We start from the raw sequence: 23,358 nt of genomic DNA on the forward strand, positions 1-23,358 counted from the left end.
GCCTAGGTGGCTATACTACTTAGTGCTTGAATGTATAAGGGGGTGGGCCTTCTTGGCCCTCGCACCGCAACCTACAGTGATCTATTGTGCTTTATTTAGTGCTTAGTGGTAGGATGATGAATATGAATTGGAAAGGATCTCGAATAGATCGTGGCCTAATCAAAGTACTGCCCTGGCCAGACATCAAACTGAGCACCTGTGAAATAAAAAATCTACAATGTTACTGCCAGACCAATCTGCTTTGCGGAATAATCACAAATTCCTCAAAGAGTACTGTCTTCTGGAATGTGAAGCAGTGTAATCCTTTAATAATCTGTAGTTCATAGATGTTTCAAAGGAACAAATTTTCTCCATCTTGAATACAGTTCTGATTCTTGTCCAACCTTGAACAACTGAATCAAAGGCCACTAGGTTTTGGTGTTTCTTTCTGCTTTATTTCAAAACGTGTATTGGCCTAACTGGCCATCATCAGGCATACAACATGTGTTCAAGGAGTCTGCTCTGCCTTCCTTTTGATGTATTAGACCCTTCTAGATGTTACATTCATGTTATTTTGCGCCATTCCTCTGTGTCCAACCACGTGTTTGGTTTATGCTCAGTGAATATGCTTTCATTTCTTCTGGTGGTGTATCTGCTCTGCTTGGTTCTTCATGGTCATATAATAGACAAAGTAAGTCACCCATCTGCTTCTTGCTATATACATTCTTCGCTTACTCGATGCAGAAGATGGAGGTTGAATGCTTCTCCGAAACGTCGGCGTACTAAGCTCGCCTACAGACCGTCACATCCGAAAAACCAAGACTCCACACTCATTGTAGTGAGAACCCCAAGTCCACGGGTCAATCAATAATTTCGACACGATTCCCTTAATGCTGCTGCCGGTCTTGTCTGATAATCTTTGGTATCGATCAAAGATGATTCTTAGCCCATAGCATTTTCATATGTTTAATTGTCAAAGTGGGATGTGATACGTCACCGTGGTGGACGAGAAGGGCCAGCATTGAACACAATGTTATGTGTTTGGTAGCTCTGAACCAACTGTCGACGCTGTCGACTGCGAACAGCTGTATAGTGGACGATGGAATTTGACATTTTGTTGAGGTTTAGGTGCACTGCAATTATTAGAAATCTGCGGCAGTGACTGTTCGAAATGTTTTTTCTGAGATGGTTTGGTTACGTAATTAATTTTTCTATTATATTTTTGAATTTAAGTGTTGTATATGGGGTACGTAAATATGAGCGAAAGGATTTACTAAGCCTAAGGTATGTATACCTTGGTTGTTACCGTAAATGTGTGAATTTTATATGTTGCGAGTCAGCTCGAATATTAATGTATAGCCCGTCACGATAGATCTGTTTTTTTTTTTTACCAAGGTCCGCAAAAACATGTATGTTTGTCTTCAGTATTAACATAACACCAGTAAGTCATACGCATTGTCTTTAACGCTTAATCTGGTACAGATTTATAATAATCACGCATAAGCGTTGCAAATGAACGAACTGTACCCTAGCCTACGTTGCCAGTGTACATATACAGTTTTCCATGCACCTCTAAACTTTACACTGATCATGTTTTTTGGAACGGGCTTTTGCCCCCGATTTTAAATGGAGAAGATTGTTCTGGTTTTTAAGGTTGTAATTAATTTATGTTGACATGTTTCTTGATACTGCAAACAAAAGAGAATCTGGGAAGTGTCTGTTGCCCTCACACTCAAAACTTCCTGTTTTGCAGAATTTGAATGTTTATTTTCGTTTGTAGGTGACATTAGTGTCAATACTGTTTCTTTATTAGAGTCCATCACAACACAACAATATAAAAGTCAAGGCTAAAATTAGCCTGGCTACATGTTTCAGCTATTAAAGCCATCATCAGGCAAACACATGACTACCATATTCGCATACCACTGACCTGCAATTATGATGGTAAAGCTGGGCACTTGATAATACATTATAAAATACATTGTATAAAAGTACAATGAAGTACAAACTTATTAAAATGAAGGTTAAAACTCTTTGTTTGATATTCTATATCATCAAGTCAGTTTGTTGCAATTTTGTTATATTCCCACAGACAGATTCAGTCTTGTATACATGTAATAAACTGCTTGAAGGCCTGTGGTATAGATGTAGTATAGTTTTGATGTTAATTGTTTAGCCGGTGCCTCATCTTACAATGTATTTTGTCCATTCTGTAGGGAATATAGATTGCAACTAAAAAAAAAGTGTAAATACTGTTAATCATAGCACTTTTGTGTTCCGCATTGATATAAGTCAGAATTAGTTTAGTTAAGCGTGGTAAAGTCTGGAAGGTTAATGTGCAGAACTTATGTTCTGTTTGCAGATAGTATTAGTATAGTCAATATACATGTCACATGACATTGATCTTATTGTAGTGTCATTTTGCATTGTAAAAATGGTACAGTATAGATGTAGTTGTCTAATGCTTCCTGGAATTCTCATACAAGTTTATGTGCAAATTCAGGATAACTGCTGAAACAGATGCACTGCATTCTTGTGGTACCTTATGTACCTTTTCAGAACCACAAAATCTCGTTCATTTTACACTGCACCCATTGGTTCACTCTTCAGTCCTGGCCCTAATCCCACCTTTCCAATAACAGATCTCTGTTCCTTCATGGCTTACTTCTTTATGCTGAAGATGGAGCAGCAGGTTCACTTGAAATGTTGGAACCTATCTACTAAACTATATGACTTTACATTTCAGGTAACAGTGCCCTTTATTTGTAGAGAATTGTCGGATTAAATACTCATGTTTATAATGTGTCTATTAGTGAGGTCATATTTTTATTATATGCATTTTACTGTAATTAGCCTCTCTAATCAGAGGGTCTGGTTTTCAGGGAAGAGGTCCGTCAAATGTTTCAGCATGCGTATGACGGTTATTTAAAGTATGCATATCCCTATGATGAATTGCGGCCTTTGAGTTGTGATGGAGTGGATACATGGGGAAGGTAAGTACAAGTATGCTGTATGTATGTATACTCCAGGCAGTCACTCTTTGCTGGAAGAATACCCCTATTACATACTAGACTTGTGGGAGGATGACAATAATCATTCTGGATGAGGTGGTGAAGAGAGAATTTGAAATGTTTCTCTCAGAAAGCAGGCTCTGCTTATTTAGTTTGTAGCTGTTTATCTTACTAACCAGTTTTTTTTTTTATTTGTATAGTGGGGGGTGGAGTCCATCTGGGTTCACTCGGCCTGTCGGCCACTGATTGGCCTATTGTTCCTGCCCTGCGTGATTATGATGATGAGAAATCAGTGGAATGAAGATTGGCAGGGGAAACTGAAGTTCTCGGAGAAAATCTGCCCCAGTGTCACTTTGTCCACCACAAACCCCACTTGACCAGACTTGGGCTTGAACCTGGGCCACTGCGGCAGGAAGCCAGCGACTAACCGCTTGAGCTATGGCACGGCCAGTTACTAACCAAGGTATCATGTCTTTCCAATTTCCTGGTACAAGGCAGTTGGTAGTTATTTGAATGACTACTAATCAGGTTGGCTCAAGCAGTAATTCTTCTGACTTATTCACTATGTACCCAGTTCAAATTTTGGTTGGACACCCAGCAGATTTTTTGTGTTGTTTTCATCAGTCCTCTCAGGCAAATTTCAGAATATTGAAATCAGTCCCTGATTGCTTCCATCTGTGATCATTTGATGCTGTGTCATCTGAGGTATTGTTTCATTCATTTTCAGTCATCTATGGCTCTATAGCTCTTTGTTGAACCCTGGCTGCTTTTTCAATTTCGTAATTCAATACATAGTTGGTAGGCCACCATCACAAGGCCGCTACCTACACACAGAATAAACGCACGCAGGTATCCATGCCTGAAGTGGGATTCGAACCCACAATCCCAACATTCAAGCAAGCAAAGACAGTTCTTGCCTTAGACCATGTAGCCACTGTGATCGGCGAGGTATTGATAACATTGTTAAATAAATTATAAACAAACAAACATAACTGTACTTTCATATGTGAATAATAAATTTTTTTGTGTCACAGTTATTCGTTGACACTTATTGATGCCCTTGATACATTGGCTGTGATGGGAAATTACTCTGAATTTCAACGAGTTGTTGATATAATCACAACAAATGCAAATTTTGATGCCAACATCAATGTTTCTGTGTTTGAAACAAATATACGCATAATTGGTGGCCTACTGAGTGCACATCTACTGTCTTACAGGTAAGTAAGCAAGCAACCATTTCTTGTCCCTCTTAATTGGTACACGAAGATACAAATGTTAAGAAAAGCAGTGTTAACAAAAACCAATTTCTTCGCAAGTATTGATGTAAAATAAGAATCCATTACCCTCTGTTGCTGACATTAAAATTCTCCTTCTGGTTTTAAAAATTTACTGTGAAAATGGGCACACTGAAAAATCACCTCAAGCAGTAACACAACTTGTATTCAGAAAGTGATGGGTTCAGATCTTGGCTGGGATTCTGGCTATCCTCAATGAGGTTTTTTGTGGTTTTCTTCAGTCCCTGCAGGCATGTTTGAAGATAGTACCGTAAATGACCTCTTATTTGCGCATCCTAAGGGAAGTTTGTGGTGATCTTTTGCAACAAATTTAGAAAGCTGAATGGCTGAAGAGGATTATCAATGAATATGAAATATGGGGTTTTTGGTATGTCCCTGACACAAAGTAGCAGAGAATGCAATTGATATACTGAGATTTACCCAGCCCCAGGAAAGTGTATATGTCAAAATCAAAACACAAGACATTATTAATTCATTTCTTTAACTTCAGAGGATTAATGCATGAAGGGTTTGTTCCACCTGATTAGACTGTTAACCAAAAGTTTTATCTCTAAGTTTTGGAATGTCTGAGGTAGTCAGTTCGTCATGTGAGGTAAGAATTCTTCCCCAACTAGTGGATCATGACAACATGCCCTCACACATGGCGCTTTCCACCAAGGAATTCTGGGGAAAAACTTGGTTGTGATTATGGAACATTCCACTTATTCAACAGATCTCACTCTTTGTTACTTCTTCATCTTCCCTGCCATGAAGAATCATCTCAAAGATGACATTTTAAAATCACAGAAGAAATTTGGGAGGTTGTAATGGCTGTTCTGAACAGCTTGCAGGAGAATGAATAACGGAAGTGCTGTGACAATTGGGAACAATGCTGGCATTTATGTATAGCTGCTAGAGGGAACTACTTCGAAGGGAGTACAGTCTTGTTATTTGCTAGACCTCTTGTCTTTTTTTGAAAATGCATAAAAATGGCATAAAATGTATGAATTTTATGTACATTTAAATACTGATCGTCAAGGTGTAACGTATAGTAAGGTAAAGTTATCCCTGTTTTTAATTAACTAAACACCACACTGTGAAGACATATGGGAAAGTGGAGGTATAGCTCCAGTGTTCTTGACCTCAGTGCAAGATGGAGATGAGTGGTCAGTTTTGTGCCCTAACCACTTTACCCCAAGGGAAAGCTCACCCAGCACCCATTGGATAGGAGGCTAGGTGGGCTTCAGAGCCAGTGTGGATGCTGTTGAGAAAAGAAAAATCTCTTGCCTCTGCTGGGAATTGAACCGTGGCTCTCCAGCCTGTCATTATACCAGCTGTACTTTCCCAGCTCCCATAATGACTACTATACTTGCTTTTTATTTGGTGTTCCTCAGGCTTCAGTCTTGGCCTCTACACTGGCTCACTGATGGGTTTTCCTGTCCCATTAGGCACTAGTTTAAACTGTCCCTTAAAATAAGTCTCAGCTGCTTCCTTCTATACCCTTTTGAATTCACCATCCACATTTATCCTCTCATTCAGTGCAGTATAGCCTTAGAGTTAAGAGACAAACAAGCAAACAAACAAGTAGTTTACATACATTTTAAATTTGTGAGGTAGCCAGTTCTTTCAAGAATGGTGACCCTTCAAAACAGAAAACTTAATCATCTAGTGTAAATGATTAGGTTGAGTTTCTCAGAACTCGGAGTGAATGGTATAGTTAAGTTGTCTTCACAGAGCAGGTGTGGCTGTTCAGAAAGGATGGCCATGCAACGGGCCGCTGTTACAGCTGGCTGAGGATGTTGCACGGCGCCTAATAGCAGCATTTGATACGACAACAGGCATGCCATATGGCACCGTGAACCTTCGGCATGGTGTTCCAGCTGGTGAAACAAGCATCACTTGTACAGCAGGAGTTGGAACTTTCATCTTGGAATTTGGAACCCTTTCAAGACTCACAGGGGACCCGTTGTTTGAAGAGGTAGGAGACAGTTTGGTGATCTGAGTGGGGACATGCTTAGGCTGGGACTGAGGCAGCATGTTCAACCAGTGTTGCAGTTTGGAAACTTACTTACTTACTTACTTACTTACTTACTCATAGAGGTGAGCCCTTCTGGAGGAGCCGCCAATTCTGCAGCTACTCAAGAATTTCCTAGCATTTTGTGAAACCTGAAGGTTCTTTACCGTGTTCACAAGAGCCCTCCGCTGGTCCCTATCCTGAGCCAGATCTATCCAATCCATACCATCCCATCCTATCTCTCTAAGATCCATTCTAATATAGTCCACCCACCTATGGCTTGGTCTTCCCTGTGGTCTCTTTCCTTCTGGCTTTCCCACCAATATCCTATACGCATTCCTCATCTCCCCCATTCGTGCTACATGACCTGCCTAACTCATCCTGCTTGACTTGATCATTCTAATTATACTTGGAGAAGAGTAAAAGTTATGAAGGTCCTCATTATGCAGTTTTCTCCAACCTCATATCACTTCATCTCTCTTCGGTCCAAATATTCTCCTCAACACCCTGTTCTCAAACACCCTCAGTCTATGTTCCTCCCTTAATGTCAGAGACCAAGTTTCACACCCATACAGAACCACAGGCAAAATTATAGTTTTGTATATTCTAATTTTTAAGTTTTTGGACAACAGACAAGAAGACAAAAGGTTCTGGCCTGAATGGTAGCAAGCATTACCCGAGTTCAATCGCCTCTTAATTTCCTCCTGAATCAGGTTTCAATCTGTCATCATTGTTCCCAAATATCTGAACTGTGCCACATTTTCAAAACATCTGTTTCCTATCTTTATGTCATGATTTTGCCCTGAATTTTGTTGACGAGACAGTAACATATACATAGTTTTCTCTATGTTTACTTCTAGACCTACCTCTTTACTAATGAATGAATGAATGAACAAATAAGTAAGTAAGAGGTAGGCCTTGACCAGTCCATGACAATGAGTGGTCTGTTGTGTGTCCCCCCTCTGTTTCAACCCTTCAACAATCCTGCACTTCAAATGGAGTGCAGTATCTTACTTAAAAGGGTGTCATGGCAGTCACTTGGTTCCATGAAGCAGTGACCCACGTGACCAAATCTTCAATAAGTAATAGCCTTACAATTATATAGGACATACGTTGCTGATACATCTTTTTCTGGGCACCTTTCACAGAGGGAATTATTGGTTAACCCCAGTTTGAAAAGATGTCCTTTCAGATGGCAGTTTTTATGGATAGTCCTATTTTCCACTGTAATTGGTTTTTGTTTAGTTTAACAGTTTCTTGGTTCTTCTGGCAGAGTGTCCTTGTAGAAACCTTGTCCATGTTTGAGGCCTATTAAGGACACGTAGTATATCTGGTATCATATCATATTATATTTTATCTATTTGTTATATTTTACTTTTCATTTTATATCTTATTTTAGTATATAATGGACTGCTTCTGTATCTGCGGTGACTGTCTTGCCTGTACGGATTGCTTGAGGTAATAATAAATCAAATAAAAAAAAGAAAGAATGTATTCACAATATGGCATTTGAATCATTATAATTGGTCTTATTCAGGGAAATACATATCATGATAGATAACTTCACTGGACGATTATTTTATGCTTTTAATTACAGTTTTATGTATATATTGTGGCATATAGACACATTGCTAAATGGCAGCTCTGTAAACAGTGACCATTGCTACACAACAGCTTGGTAAATAATAGTCATTGCTATGTAACGCCCACAACATACAGGTACGTAGCAATAGAAGAACCATGTATTCTATGTGGTCCCTGCCTTGATTTTATAACTGGGAGATTTGGAACTTAGTGAGTTCAGCTGAGTTCTGCATGGAAAGCTTTGAAGATAGGACTTCAGCGTGTGAAGCTGAAGAATCTCAACTATTAGAAGCTGTTACCAAGGAACAGCTGGTGAAGACACAGGAGGCTGGAAAAGGCTTAGCTGGTGCTATGTTGATTCATGAGTTGTAGAGATCAGCGGTAGTTGTACTTGTAGTTCCATGTGGTGTGTATAAGTGCTCAATAAATGCATTCATCAGTCCATACCCTGTCTATAGTCACACACAAACACCTGACAGTATATACTCATATACAGGGTGTTTCACGACTTTAGGGCATAACTGCAGGAGGTGATTTCATAGGTCTTTGTGATAAAAAAAAGTTCATATAAATGTGTCGGATTTTGGATGGATACGGAGTTATGACCGTTTTTTTCATTCCCGTACATGCCCTCGTGTGAACCATGTCTGTCAGCTGGCGGCTCGCTATGTTTAGCCGGCTACAGACATAGCGTTCTTGTTATCTCGACACTTGAGAGCTATGTAAGGTGGGGTGGGTTGGTATGTCCGCCGTGGTTCACAATCGAGCGGCAGCCTGTGTTGCGGCTGGCGGTGGCATTTTAGAAAATCAGCTTTAAGCACCAATAAATTCAAATTAAAGGTAATTTCACGAAGTTAACTTTACATTCATACTTTAAATGTATCATGTATTATGCTGGTTTATTATTTTGTTCCGTTTATTTCAGTAATCATTACCTTCTATTCTGAGTTTAAAACGGTCATAACTCCATAATTGTCCAAAATCGGACACATATTTATATGTACTTTTTTGATCACAAAGACCTAGGAAATCACCTCCTGCAGTTATGCCCTAAAGTCGTGAAACACTCTGTATATACATTATATATATGTATTGTTTTCAGGTTGCTATAAATGCATTATATGGCTTGTATCATCACCGCTCACCAATTGGCCTAGTTGGCAACCACATTGATGTCCAGACAGGACGTTGGACAGCTCAGGATGCTGGAATAGGGGCAGGTGTTGACTCGTATTATGAATACCTGGCCAAAGGTTCCATATTGCTTCAGCGTCCAGAACTCATGCATATGTTTAATGAAGGGCGCATAGCCATTGAAAAGTATCTGAAGAGAGATGACTGGCATCTCTGGGTGTCTATGACCAAGGGCCAAGTCACATTACCTGTGTTCCAGTCTCTAGAAGCCTACTGGCCTGGAGTTCTGAGCCTTGTAGGTGTGTAATATTTGTAAGATAGGAGAATAAGTACAGAGCACTATAAAAATAATTCACAAACAGTAATATAGATCACACACTAAATATTCTGTCTGTACATAGTATATTCTTCATTCAGAAGTAGATCATGCTGTTAGAATTACATGTGATAACACCACTCACTTCCATCTAGTGCTGAGGTCAAGAATGGTGGAACTGTACTTCTAGCTCCCCCCATATGCCTTCATGGCATAATGCTTAGTTACAGTATTGAAGAGCAAAAATGTCTTTCCATTGTATGGGTATTATTTAATTACAGGTGATGTGAATAAAGCAATAAAGTCTCTCCACAACTATCATCAGGTATGGAAGCAGTATGGATTCACTCCTGAGTACTACAATATTCCGCAGGTACGTTTGCCTGAAGTAATTATCCATTAATTTTATTTGTGTTCATTAACCACTTTTAGTCCTTCTTGAGGACTACTGCCTAGTCATGGAGTGAAGGTTTGTGTGCCCCCAGTGACCTGGAGAGCTCTACTGGCAGGAGTGTAAGCCCCTGGTAAGGTCACACATGCCAGACAGATCAAAGGGTAGAGGCCAGATGAAACGTAGTCTCTGGTCCTCTGGTTTGGGGGTTAGCCATTGGGCTAACAGCACTACCCCAGAAAAATTTACTGTTACGAAACTATGTAGGAGGCAAGATCCACACAGGATTGTAGCATTAATAAAGAAGAAGAATAGAAATCTTGTAGTACCACAATAATAATATTGTTATAATTCGCTACTATGAGTGTGGTGGGCCTGGTATTTGAGAGTACCATTTGGATTATTTGTTCTGTAATTGTAGCACTCTTCCTTCCCAAATAAAAGTTGTTAATTTTGCTTCTGCAGTTTGTTCTACAAAACAGATATTGTTAGATATTGTTTCTACAGTGTACTGTCATACTTAACCCTAGATCCTTAGCAGGTCCTGAGATTCATTGAAATCAAGTGCGTAAGGTCTCAAACACCAGTTTTGAGTCATTAGTTCACAGATATGAGCCAGTTAAGGAACATTGGGCTTTCCACATTAAGTGGATCCAGACGTTTGAGGACATTTTTAGTAATCTCTTCCAATATAAAACTGCTCATCAAATTTAAGCATGCTTCACTGCAGCTCCAGTGATGGCCACTGATCAGGTTCAAAGCCCCACACTTGTGGCTGCAAATGATGCTACAGTATGTAAGAGGCTAATTGAACATGAGTACAACTTCATCTTTTATTTTTGCCTTACCAGAAACTTGTTTCAAAATGGAAAGTGTCAGTTTATGGCAGAACCTCATTTACATAATGTGTGTCTGTGTAACTGAACAATTTTACCACTCATATGAGGGTACAGTATGTTTATATCCATTTGGCCAAACATTTAACCATATGAATTTAGACTATTTTAATATTTTGTGTAAGTTGATACAAATGTGGATAAAAATGAAAACTTGTCAAAGAGTTCAAATTATAGTACACTTTGTTCAGACAGGTTGCAGTTACTGAACCCCACTCACCCATAGTCCCACAGAATACTGTAGACAGATACCATAATTATACTGGAAGTGTTTAGAAACTCAACTTTAAGTAATAAATTCAGAGAACAAACATAGTACATTCTCAGTATGCTTTTCTGTACCTTAAACAGAATAATGAGATGTGTTTATTTAATTTGTTATGAATTTAGGCCAAGGCTAAAAATGTAATTGCCACCAGTCTTTGTTTATTTGCCCATGATAAGTGTAATTCTGGAGCTGTGGCTGCAACTAGTAACTTTTCCTGCCATGTATTCTTCCAGGGAGAAGCAGGAACAAATCGTGAAGGGTATCCTCTACGTCCGGAGCTAATAGAGTCAGTAATGTACTTATACAGAGCCACTGGTGATCCATATCTACTGGAAGTTGGCAAAGATATCCTCCGTAGCATCCAGCACAGTGCCCGCACATCCTGTGGTTATGCTACAGTATGCATCTCTAATTAAGGAGGCAGATAATTCTGATATAAATACTTGTCATAAATGAGACCAAGGAACCTACAGAATCATATTTAAAGTTGAATGTATATTACAGTCAGGGCCAGAAATGGGGTGGAGATGGGTAGATGCCATCTCTTTACTTCCAAAGTCATCTTTCTTATAGCAAAACTGTTTATAGTGCCTTAAAATATAAGCGTTGTTCCCATGAATTTCTAACGTACAGTGCAATAATTTATTTTGTATATGTGTTGGTCATTCTCCTAGACTTCTGTACTGATCTGGAGTGCCTCCCTAGTTCTGAAAAACGATTTCCATGTCTGATCGCAGTATAATGTATCCACTGTTTATTACTGATAAGTCTGTGAATTACTGTGAAATATTTAAGACACTAGATACAGAGAAAGTTAATTAACACTATTTGGTGCATGAAATGGATTTTAGGTCATCCATCTATCTTTAGGTAGTAATTCAGTATTTTTGAATTACTTATAATGTCTTTGCTGCCTGAGTTCTAACTAAGAAGTTGTTATAGTTGTTACAAATGGTCAGAATGTAGACATCATGTACCTGGATCTGAATGTGTCTGTTAGTGAGCACCAGACATCTGTATTTTGCAAGTAAAAACACATCACAGAATTAAATAACTACCAATTTTCAATCACTTTGTCCCATGTCATGCATATTGTTGCCATAGGATGGATAGAAACTGATAACAAAATCTGTGTTGGGATTTTAAAAATCATTAAAATCATTTCATTCATCATATCACATATATGTGGCATTAAATATTTACTTTACATTATGCACATTTTTATAAAGGTTTCAGTATAAAGGAAACTTTCTAAAACATTGTGTGATTTGCATATAATTGACTGATTTGTGAAGGATTTTTTTATGAGTAAGAATTGCCAATATGAAATTATATTGCATTATTTTAATACAGACAAATATGCGCACATAACCAAGATATGCACCTTTCACCTTCTATACACTTAAGCACTTAAGAGGAAGGTATCTAAGAGTCATATTTTCTGGGATATAATGCTGCGTAGCATTTTGAAAGTCAACTGACATTTTGGAGGAACATCTCACCTCCATCTTCAGGGTTGAAGAATAGGCCAAGCACGAAACCAGCATGAGGCATGTAGCACGCAGAGCTCAGCTTGCTACTGGTGTTATAGCCCAGAAGATACAACTCTTCATAACCACTGAATTCATGAAGTATCTCAGGTTTTTTTGCCCTGAAATTTATACAAAGGCAGATATCTGAGTAGTTCCTCTGAAATAAAATTTTTAACTTTTCTTTGTCCTTATTGTATGCTGTTGCAGATTAAAGATGTTCGGGATCATCGAAAAGAAGATCGTATGGAGTCTTTCTTCTTGGCTGAGACCACAAAGTATCTCTACCTGCTGTTTGATACAGACAATTTTATTCATAATCGTGGCCAGCATGGCACGGTGGTGAACACTCCATGGGGTGAATGTGTCATGGAAGCCGGGGGTTACATATTTAACACTGGTCAGTTAATTCATTTAAGCAGCTATACATAGATTTTCATTTTGTGTTTGCTGTTTCCCTTTGTGTACTGTGGTTCACTTCATTTCTAAAAATATTATTTTGGCCGTAATGTTGAGTCATGATAACTAAATCTGTAAAATGACAGATTGCAACCTGGATGCTTTGTGTTTTATTTCTTGTAAAGGTGTTCATACTTGTCACTTCACTACACCATTCAGAATGTCTCCTAAGTATAAAGCCAGCTGAAATGTCATGCTGAGCACTCACCTGTCTAGTGCTGATGTTAATATGTGCAGCCTAATACAGGGTCTGGATGAAAGAATCCAAAATAAAAAAAGATTTATATCTCAGAAACTTATTGTCATACATGTATCTGGTGTAGACAATCAGAAAGAAAAACTCTGAAAGTTTTTTTTTTTTCATGCCCAGCTTATGCGAGTGCGCTAGCTAATGACCTTTGATGAGTTCAGTAACGATGTTGACACAATAGAACAGGTTCAATGCGTGTTGTGACTAGCAGGGCTGCAATCTCTTACAGCTGTCCAGCATCGTTTTAGAATGCAATATGGAAATCAGCCTCCTATACAGAAAAGCATTTAGTTCTCAGACAATGAACTGAGGGCTGCAGGTCGTCTGTTGCATGTAAAATCTGCTGGAAAGACATGGACCTCTCAAGAAAACGTCAATCACATTAGAGAGGCATTCCAGTGAAGTCCACGCAAATCAATTCTTGCTGCCAGCTTGTAGTTATGTACAAATTCTACATTCAGCAGTGCATGATGTGCTACACAAAAGGCTCCATCTAAGAGTGTACAAGATTCAAATGACCAAGTAGCACTCACAAGCTTCACTGTGGACATGCTAGAAAGACTTGACACATCACCCAATTTCCGCCACCGAGTGTGCTTCTTGGGCGAGGCGACGTTCCATGTCAGTGGAGTTGTAAACAGGTACAACTGCAGGATTAGGGGCAGTCAAAATCCACAGCCCCAAAGTGAACATGTGGGCCAGCTTGATGCACGACAGGTTGATTGGACCATTTTTCTTTTCAGAAAAGACTGTGACCAGATGTTCGTACATGGACATGCTGGAGTTGTATGCACTGTCTCAAGTACCATCTCAAACTATCCTCCAACAAGATGGGGCGCTGCCACATTTCTGCCACCATATTAGGAATCACTTGGGCAGAGAGATGGCTGGGAGATGGATCGGCCGAGGTGGACCAATTGCTTGGACTCCTATGTCACCAGATTTAACCCCATTAGATTTGTTCCAGTGGGTTTACGTGAAGAACATTGCCTACCAGGTTAAGATTAATGACCATCAACACTGAAAACCCGCATAAGGGACATGGCTATGGTATATGGTAACACTAAAGAGGCTTCAAGCAACGTGGAACAAGTTCGAAAATTGTCTGGATATTTGTTGTGCCACCAAGGGAGCCCACATTGATATTTACTGAGAAAGTTATATACTTTAATACTTTCCCTTTGTAATTCTATAACCCATAATTGTGTATAATAACTACTTTCTGGGATATAATTATTTTATTTTGGATACCTTTCATGCAGACATTCTGTATATTTCATGAAATAGTTGTAGGCATTGGGAGACCTTTGACCATTTTTCCCTTTCAAGACTGTAATCTGTGTTAAATGATACAAACTCCGTCCTAAGTGCAAACAATATACATTTATATGTCTTTGATCTTGCTCTTTCTACACTACATGTTTCGGCCTCTATCGGCCATCATCAGGTGTATACTCTTAACGTTGCTGCCACACTGAACCCAGTCTAAAACTTAACATTTAAAAACACAATGTCACGTTCTTCGTATTATCAACATCTACATCGTTGATATGTGTCTGGTATGTAGATTATGTNGGATGCTTAAATATAATATTGTAATCTGTGTGTCAGTATGAAATGCTTGTAGTTTTCACATAATCACAATAATGTATTGCACCAGTTAACTCTTTTGCTGCTGAGCTTTCAAAAATACGAGGTGTTTTAGCAGTCAATTCTTGCAGAACTTGGATTATTATGAGTTCAAACTTCAGTGTTGCAGCTGTTGCATTTATTCTGAGATCTGCATCCGAGAAGGGTAGAACATCCATAGACCATTTAGAGAAACTATCTCCAATATTAACTGAATTTTTTTACAAGAATTGTAGTAAACTATAGCTTGCTTAATGTTATGCCATGTTAGTAGCATTTTCAGTTGGTAAAGTGTGCAAACAAACATGGCTTCTTTTAGATGCAAACAGTTTATAAAATGTTATATTTTAGCGTCCTGTTGCACTGATTTAAGTCCATGATTTATTTAATCCGTCTTGCAGTGCATACACTCATTTTTCTCCTTCTCTCCCTCGCACTACATGTTTCGGCATAATAATGCCATCTTCAGGTGCTTACTTATCCACGTCAAACCAGTTCATTGCATGCCATGTTCNATAGAATACTGCAGTTCCATGCATTTGTTCTTTTCAGAATGTAAGATTTTCTCATAAGAGAAAGAATATATTTAAGACTAAAACAGGGATAAATGACAGTATTACTTTGTTTCCAAATTGATAGAATGTTAGTTATACATTTTATGAACCAGAATATTATATGTAACTAAATCTAATACATTCTCCTAAATCAGAAGGAAAAGAGTCAGGAAAGAGTAAAATTATGGAGGAAAATTTATAATGTCTAATGTGCATATTTATTTTACCTCTTTACTGTGGGTATGCGGTAGCGTAGTGATTAAGGTACTATGCTACAAGCTGGAAGGTTGCGGGTTCAAGTCCCGATGAGGTCATTGGATTTTTTTTTCAGTTTACCTAATCCTTCCAGCCACACTAGGCCCTGGGGTTTACTCAGCCTCTAACAGAAATGAGTACCAGGAATTAATTAAATGATTTTCCTGGGGAGTGAAGCTCAGCCAGCGTGTAAGGTGACAACCTTACAACCATCTTAACGTCTCACAACCCTCACAACCACAACAGTGGTACTAAAATGAGTACTGGGTTCCATGCAACTATGAACACAAAGTATTATATATTGTGGATCGCTAGCCCTGTAAAATTATGATTCTAATTTGAGCTGAGAAGTGAAGCAACTGAGTGAGAATATGGGGCAGATGTGCAACATTAACATATGTCTTGTTTTACTTGCTGTAGAAGTGACTTTACATGCTAAGTGAATACTGTGTCATGCTTGATAGTTTTGAATCTTGCCGTGAATGAACTTCACTTTGCCATGTAGTACTAAAAATATATTCCTCAACTATCAGACATTCACATGCTGCAATATTAAAAGAACCTCAATGCTAGTAAATGTGAAGTGTCATGTAGGAACAGGTGATACATTGTACATCTGAGAAGTACGCCTATCTTCATATGATCTATAGTGAGACGTAATTTAATGATCCTGATCCTGCATGCGTGTGTCGTAGCAAGCCCAAACTCGGGCAAAAAATGTTGCTCTGTTGACAGATCTTCATTTCAACTCCAAATGTTGAAGAGCGCAGTTGCAGGCTTGCAGCATTCAGATTACGTTCTGCCATATCTAACAGACTGATGTTCATTTTGGTAACACATGGCCAAGACAGTTGTCAGCCACTGCTGTTTTGATGCAGGAAGAGCTGAGCATTGATACACGTGATTATTATGTCGTTGCCAGATTGTCGTTAATAAATTATTTGTTTTACAAAAATTAAGCATTTTAAAGCAGAAGAATCTCAAAGTAGTGTTTTCTTTTTCATTCTGAGTAATAGTTTGATGTCAGAAGTTCAGATGTACATAATATAAAATAAATTAGCTGAACTATTTGCATGTAATTTGTTCTGTTATATGGATACTTAGTTTTGATTAATTTTAGACCTTGTAGTAGGGGAAATACAGCAGAATCATGTTAATTGTGCTGCTTTTTAATTTCATTAACTGGTCGTAAATAATGTTTAACCTTCTTTTTGCCCAGCTTATACTGTAGTTAATATATACTGATTCAGAATTGTCCCATTTGTCACATTTCTCCAGGGCTGTAGCAAGATGAAGTGAGATAATAGCTGAAGTATTGTGAAATTTATGCTCATCTGTTTCACAGAAGCTCACCCAATTGATCCTGGTGCTCTCCATTGCTGCAGTGAACATCGCATAGCTGATGTTCAGAATATGATGACAAGTCGAGATTATGGAACTTTGAGGGGTGATCCATTAACTGTTAGTCATAAATCACTGCAGGCTGACCAATCAAAGAAAGGTAAGTAATATATGGGTAGGTACCTAAGGTACAGTATAGCCCCTCGTTGGTTTGAAGTTGGATAGCCCTGCTGTAATATATAGACTGCGTGTGAAGTATATGCTCTTGGTAATGTAGGCAGATGAAGAATTTTGTGATTGTTCTGTGTCCTATAATTTCATGAAGCAGAATGTATTATATAATTTTAATTGAGCATATAGTACTGCACTATGATGATCTACAACAATAACTAATGAAAACAGTACTATCACAATGTGAATTTTAATACAACTAATTAACTAATATCATTGTCATTTCTGTTTTAAGGAAAAGTTAGTCACTGACTCATGATAGATCGATGTAAATAGTTTTTAATTAATTCAAGTTTCTAGCCTACTTTCCTCATTTTGAAAAAATAAAAGGAGGCCTTATGAGATCACCTTACTGTCTATGTGTCTATGTATCTGTGTGTCCCCCTATCAATTTTTGAATACCTGAACAAGTCTTACTTCAACTTGGTATGAATATCATGGCATGTGAGCCCATCTCAACAGCATACTTCATAAATCCCTACCATCAGTCTGTGTGTCTGTATATGTATCTCCCTTATAGTTGCTAGACAGCAGATCAGTAGACACTTTTCTTGTGGCAATGAATTCACACAAGAATAGGATAAATGTTGGAAGCGTTATTTTCCGTGTGGTCCTTATCATATCGAAGGAGAATCTTTGAATCTGTCTGTGTATCCCCTTTGGTTGCTAGGCAATGGCTCAGTAAACACATTCCCACAAGTCTGTGGCCTGTAGTCTGCAAGTGAACTATACTGACCAAGGGACTGCCACTTGTCACGTAGTTAGTGCCAACTTTATCGGATAGAAGGTGTCACATTGTCAGCACAGCAGATCCCCACGGCCCTCATTTTTGGTACAGTGCATGTTGTATCAAAGGAAAGTAGGCAATTAGTGTTGTATTTTAGCATCCTGTTGCATTGATTTTCATCCATGATTATACACAGTTGCCATCTTGTAGTGCACTCAATTTCACCTGTTACTTCACGACGTGTTTCGGCAACATAGTGCCATCACCAGGTGCCCTAATTACATTAATCTATTTCATTGCTTGCCTTTAAAAAATTATTAAAAGTATTTAAAAAGTGCGTATATATCAACTATAATAAATTTACACACACTAAAACTTGTTAAGATTATTCATCTTATGTGTCATAAATAAAACTTGTGTGTGGTTCTTCCACTAAGGGAGTCGTTTTTCTTATATTCTGTGTAAACCGTGTCTTGTGATGTGTGTTCCCTTCTTAGCTGCGAGTGTTGTAATACTTTTTAAATAATTTTATAAAGGCAAGCAATGAAATAGATTAGCGTAATTAGGGCACCTGATGATGGCACTGTGTTGCCGAAACATGTCGTGAAGTAACAGGCGCAATTGAGTGCACTACAAGACGGCAACTGTATACATATCGTAGGCAATTAGTTCTTAACAGAACTTCTTGTCCCTTTAAATGTTTAGCATGTCCACATTTTGGCTGCATCAACAAACAGGCATTTAAATGAAAGACAGTAATTTAATTTTTCCTTTAATTATATTCATGAGTAGACTGAGCCTAATGATGATCATTTAGGCCACTGCCTGCCACTTGTATGTTTATTATTATTCTGATTATGCAGTTTTACCAATTAGTCACATCATAACTGTTCTGTTTTGTGTGTACTGAAACTGTCTGAATAATATTACTGGGCACTGGTCTTGATATTTGTTGTGTTGTGACGGTTGTAATAAAGAGGTTGAATAATATTATGGTTCCCATTTTCAGAAGTTTTCTGTGCCACCTTGTTGGTATTACATGGTAGTAAATAGAAAACTACAGAGGTGGGGGCACCTCTGGTGGTGTGATATTCATACCAAGTTTCATGAAAATCTCATTTTGTTCCATGGAACAAACACACAGACATGATGATGCCATAAGCGTACCTTTCATTATAAAGTAAGGAAGTAGGCTAGAAAGCAAATATTGAAAAGTATTTACTCTCTTTATTTAATTCTCAGAAAATACATTTTAAAGGTGCCGCTGTGGTGTAGTGGTCAGAGATACTGGCTACAAATCCAGAGGCCCCACGTTCCATTCCTGGCACTATCAGATTTTCTGAGAAGTAGCGGGTCTGGAATGGGGTCCACTCAACCTCTTGAGCATAATAGAGGAGCTATTTCAAGGAAATAGCAGCTCCGGTCTAGAAAACTGAAATTAATGAATTTGGGGATCTGTTGCGCTGACCACGTGACACCCTCTATTTGCAAAAGTTGGCTCTAACTTCGCCAACAAGCGGCGGTTGCTCGGTCGGTATAGTTCACTTACAGACTGCAGGCCACAGAGTTTGTTTGTTTTGTTATTATATTTGCTTGCCAGTATACTATTACGTATAAGAAAAATTGGGATAACTTAATGCTTACCTCCTGTTCTTTTACTTACTTACTCATGGAGCTAAGGCCTTCTGGAGGAGCCACCAATTCTGCAGCTACTCAAGAATTTCCCAGCATTTTATGGAACCCGAAGGTTCATTACCGTGTACACAAGAGCCTTTCACTGGTCCCTATCCTGAGCCAGATCTATCCAGTCCATACCATCCCATCCTGTCTCTCTAAGATCCACTCTAGTATTGTCCACCCACCTACGCCTTGGTCTTCCCTGTGGTCTCTTTCCTTCTGGCTTTCCCACCAATATCCTATACTCATTCCTCTTCTCCCCCATTCGTGCTACATGACCTGCCCACCTCATCCTTACCTCCTGTTGTCTTACTTCTCATATCTTTCGTTAAGAATAAGAAATGTTTTTTGTGTGCAGAAGATAAATCCAGCTCTGAGCATCTACACATGGAGAAACAAACAGTGCCTCCAATTCCTTCATACACACCAGAAAATAAAGCTCCAGACTCCGCTGAAGACGTCAAACAATTTAAAAAAACACAAGACCATGTTGAAAGACTTCTGTCAGACATGGGCGATGCTGTTGATGTTATACGTGCATCCACACAAAATGACAATCAGCTTCAAGAAGCCAAAGAAACATCTTACAGTAAAAGCGAACAGTATAATAAAACTGTACCAACTATCAGCATATTTGACAGGACGTCTGAAGATTTCCCAGTTGAATTAAATTCAAATGTACTGGAAGGGAATGTGAGTATGTCAGAAGGTAAAGTAAAGAGTGATAAAGTGATGGAACCTGAACTCATCAAGGGTCAGGAGAACAAGCCCGTGATTCCAGCAGCAGGGACAGATGATTTTCTGGAATATCGAGCAGATGACAGCGATAGGGTATATGCTGTGAGGAACTATGAAGAAGGAGCACGTGATAATGATGAAGACAGAGATCCAGAGAAGTTATATGATGGGAGTTCAGTGCAGCATAATTTTTCTGATCAAGCAGTGGCAGCTGACTCTGGAGAAATAACAGTGGAATCTGAGATACGAGCACAATCAGGGGATCATACAACTGAAGAGGTAAGTGTAAAATAATTTTATTTTTTTCTTGGCAGCATTCTATCATCTGGAACCAGGATAGCTCAGTTGGTTTAGAGATGGGCTACGTGTTGAATGTCCAAGAAATTGGGGCACAATTCCCAGGAAGGGCAAGAGAATTTTCTCCTTTCCACAGCATCCATACAAATTCTGAGACCCATCCAGCCCCATATACAGTGGGTACTAGGGGCTCTTTCCCTGAGGATAAAGTGGCTGGGGCATGAAGCTGACCACACTCCCCCATCTAGTACTAAAGTCAAGAACCGTAGACCTATGCTTCAAATCCATACATCTTCATGGCATTGTGCTTGATTAATTAAGCGCAGGGACACCTTTACCTTTTTTACCTTTATAGTCTATCATCCATTAATCTTAACAGAATTCTGTGATTATTGAGGTGTCTTATAAGCACTGAGTATCTTTGTAATGATGGTTGGATTGTATGTTCACATGCATGCATATTGTAATAATCATTAAAATAAACTTTATAGGAAATGACAGATACGCAGTCTGGGTTCCCAGAATTGATGAGGCACTTCCTGTTGATGGCAGCAGCACCAGCAAAACCTCGGTTTGATCCTCAGTCATTACTAGAAAGAATACGTTCTGAAGCTAAATATAAGAACAATGCAACATGGGAACAGGACTACCAGCTACTGTCTTGTGCTGCTCAGCCATTTCTGCAACGACTGTCAATGTCTGGGGAAATTTTTGATTCATCTTAATATCAGCTGTAGGGAGAATACCAGCAAATGTATTAACTTAAATCAAATATTGATGAAAAATAAATGTTACAGTGGAATCCTGGATGTAACAGTGTGTCTATTTGGATTATGACGGATGTGGCATGGACATATATCATGTTTGCCAGTATACGTACGTCTGTTATGGAAGTTACATAATACTTAGAAAGCTTGTGTGTGTTCCTATACGGACTTTTCTATGCATTTTGTTTAAACACATTTTAAGCAGCCTAACTAGATTCATGGGTGCCCCAAACTATATGAGAATATTACCTCCTACCTGAATCATAGGCTTTCTTGAAGTCTATGAATAGCTGATGTGCTGCCTCATCATACTCCCTTTTTCTCCCCAGTATCTGATGACAGCAAAAGATTGATCAGTAGTTGATCTGTTGCATCAAACCCACACTGATGATCCCTAATATTTTCATCTATACATCTGGACTTAAACTTGTGAGAAGAATATTGGATAAAATTTTGTATGAAGTTGATGGCAGCGATATCCCACAATAATTACTACAGTTAGTTTATCACCCTTCTTGTGAACTTGTAGAATAATAGACTCCTTCCACTGATCAGGCAATTTTTCCATATTCAAAATATAATTAATTATCTAATAGATCTAAGAACACAATATTTCATCTTCTGCTTGAATGACTTCTGCCAGAATTTGAGAACTATCTGGAAATTTATATCTTTTTAACTTTGCAGTAGCAGTTTCAACCTCAAAAGGGCTAGGATCAGGTACTAACAGCTCAGCTGTGTGTATTTCTTCCTGACATCATTGACCCTATGTATGTGTACATTAAATAACTGAGAAAAGTAGTTCTTCCACCTATTCAAAATGTGGGAACCTGCAAGCAGATCACAATTCTCATCCTTCAGTAAGATACTTCTAGCTTGGTGAGCCCTCTTAAATTCATTTATTCTATACAGGTCTAGTGTTCTTGAGCTTACTGTTCACTGCAAACTCCTCAGTTTTGTCTTTCAGATGTTCCCTCTTTTTATTTCTGAAATGCCTGCTGGCTTCATGTCTTATGTTCTTCAAATTATCCCCATGTATTTTGCTTGGATTGTATAACCATTGCAGTTTTACTTGTTTCCTCTGATATAATAATTTTGAACATCCTTCGTTGAACTATGGCGTATGCTTCCTCATTTCTTCATAACCTAGACTGTTTGGCTGAAATGTTGATATTATCTCTAATAGTTTCCAAAACTCTATTGATGTCAAAGCTGTGAGGTTTTGACATGATACTGCTCTTTACCCTCTACCTTGTTTAATTCCCTGAGATAGAACCTCTACATATGAGCTCTGAGCATTGTTTAGTTACTCACTGCATTTCCTGAAATGTTGTCATGACTAGGTAATGGTGAGTTTCACTATCTGCTGCCCTGAACAATAAGACTTTGAGTGTACTGAATGCCATCTACTATCTATAAAAATATGGTCAAAGATAGCGAACAGTAAGGTAAATGCAGTTACTTGAGCTTTTTTTTAATATATTACGAAATAAAACTAGCAAGTAATAATTATGAGTTTGCTACAGGTATCATCACAAGATATGAAATGTGGTGGGAATAGATTAATGTGTTGATATTCCATTGGCGATGGAAATCCTTTTGTTACCAGCAGCTTCCCTAAATACATGTATTCCATGTATGTAATAGTTCACAGTGTCCAATGCATTTCAGTAGGGAGGTGTTTGATTGATGTAAATGTTATGACTTTACAGACACTGTTCAGAAACTTTCTCCCCATAAATAGTTTTGCAACCGTGACCACCTCTGCTGCAGAGGCCCTTACTCCATTGTTATTTTTAACCAAGTTTAATATCACTTCACTCATCCTTTCCAAAGGATTTTGATTCCAGCACCAAAAAAAGACAACGGGCAAAAGAACTCTGCAGCAAAAGAGATCTGGTTGCAAAATTATTGCTATTCTTGTGAACTATTGTTTCCGAAGTGAGCGGGAAGGGCAGGACGCATAGGATGGTGGTATAATAGCATACCGTCTTATAAGTATTTAGTGTACGTTTGCGTAGAGATGGCAGCAAT

General features: G+C 38.5%; 1 protein-coding gene across 1 annotated transcript; it reads left to right on the forward strand.

Moving 5' to 3' along the window:
• The first annotated feature begins 972 nt into the window (after window positions 1-972).
• Window positions 973-21,366, forward strand: LOC111869768 (ER degradation-enhancing alpha-mannosidase-like protein 2). Its single transcript, XM_023861524.2, has 11 exons — window positions 973-1,263; window positions 2,862-2,972; window positions 4,025-4,210; window positions 6,002-6,245; window positions 8,968-9,298; window positions 9,597-9,688; window positions 11,104-11,268; window positions 12,610-12,799; window positions 16,892-17,047; window positions 19,881-20,539; window positions 21,049-21,366. Exons 1-11 carry the CDS (start codon window positions 1,151-1,153, stop codon window positions 21,280-21,282), a joined length of 2,481 nt encoding a protein of 826 aa, XP_023717292.1. The 5' UTR covers window positions 973-1,150; the 3' UTR covers window positions 21,283-21,366.
• Window positions 21,367-23,358: the final 1,992 nt, after the last annotated feature.

Source organism: Cryptotermes secundus, unplaced genomic scaffold (assembly GCF_002891405.2).
Source record: "Cryptotermes secundus unplaced genomic scaffold, Csec_1.0 scaffold93, whole genome shotgun sequence".
Lineage (NCBI taxonomy): Eukaryota > Metazoa > Arthropoda > Insecta > Blattodea > Kalotermitidae > Cryptotermes > Cryptotermes secundus.

Coding starts and splice junctions, on each gene's coding strand:
- LOC111869768 (XM_023861524.2), top strand. CDS start 1,151: ATGTTTTTTCTGAGATGGTTTGGTTACGTAATTAATTTTTCTATTATA. Junction 1,264..2,861: donor AAGGATTTACTAAGCCTAAG/GTATGTATACCT, acceptor TCTGGTTTTCAG/GGAAGAGGTCCGTCAAATGT. Junction 9,299..9,596: donor TGGAGTTCTGAGCCTTGTAG/GTGTGTAATATT, acceptor ATTTAATTACAG/GTGATGTGAATAAAGCAATA.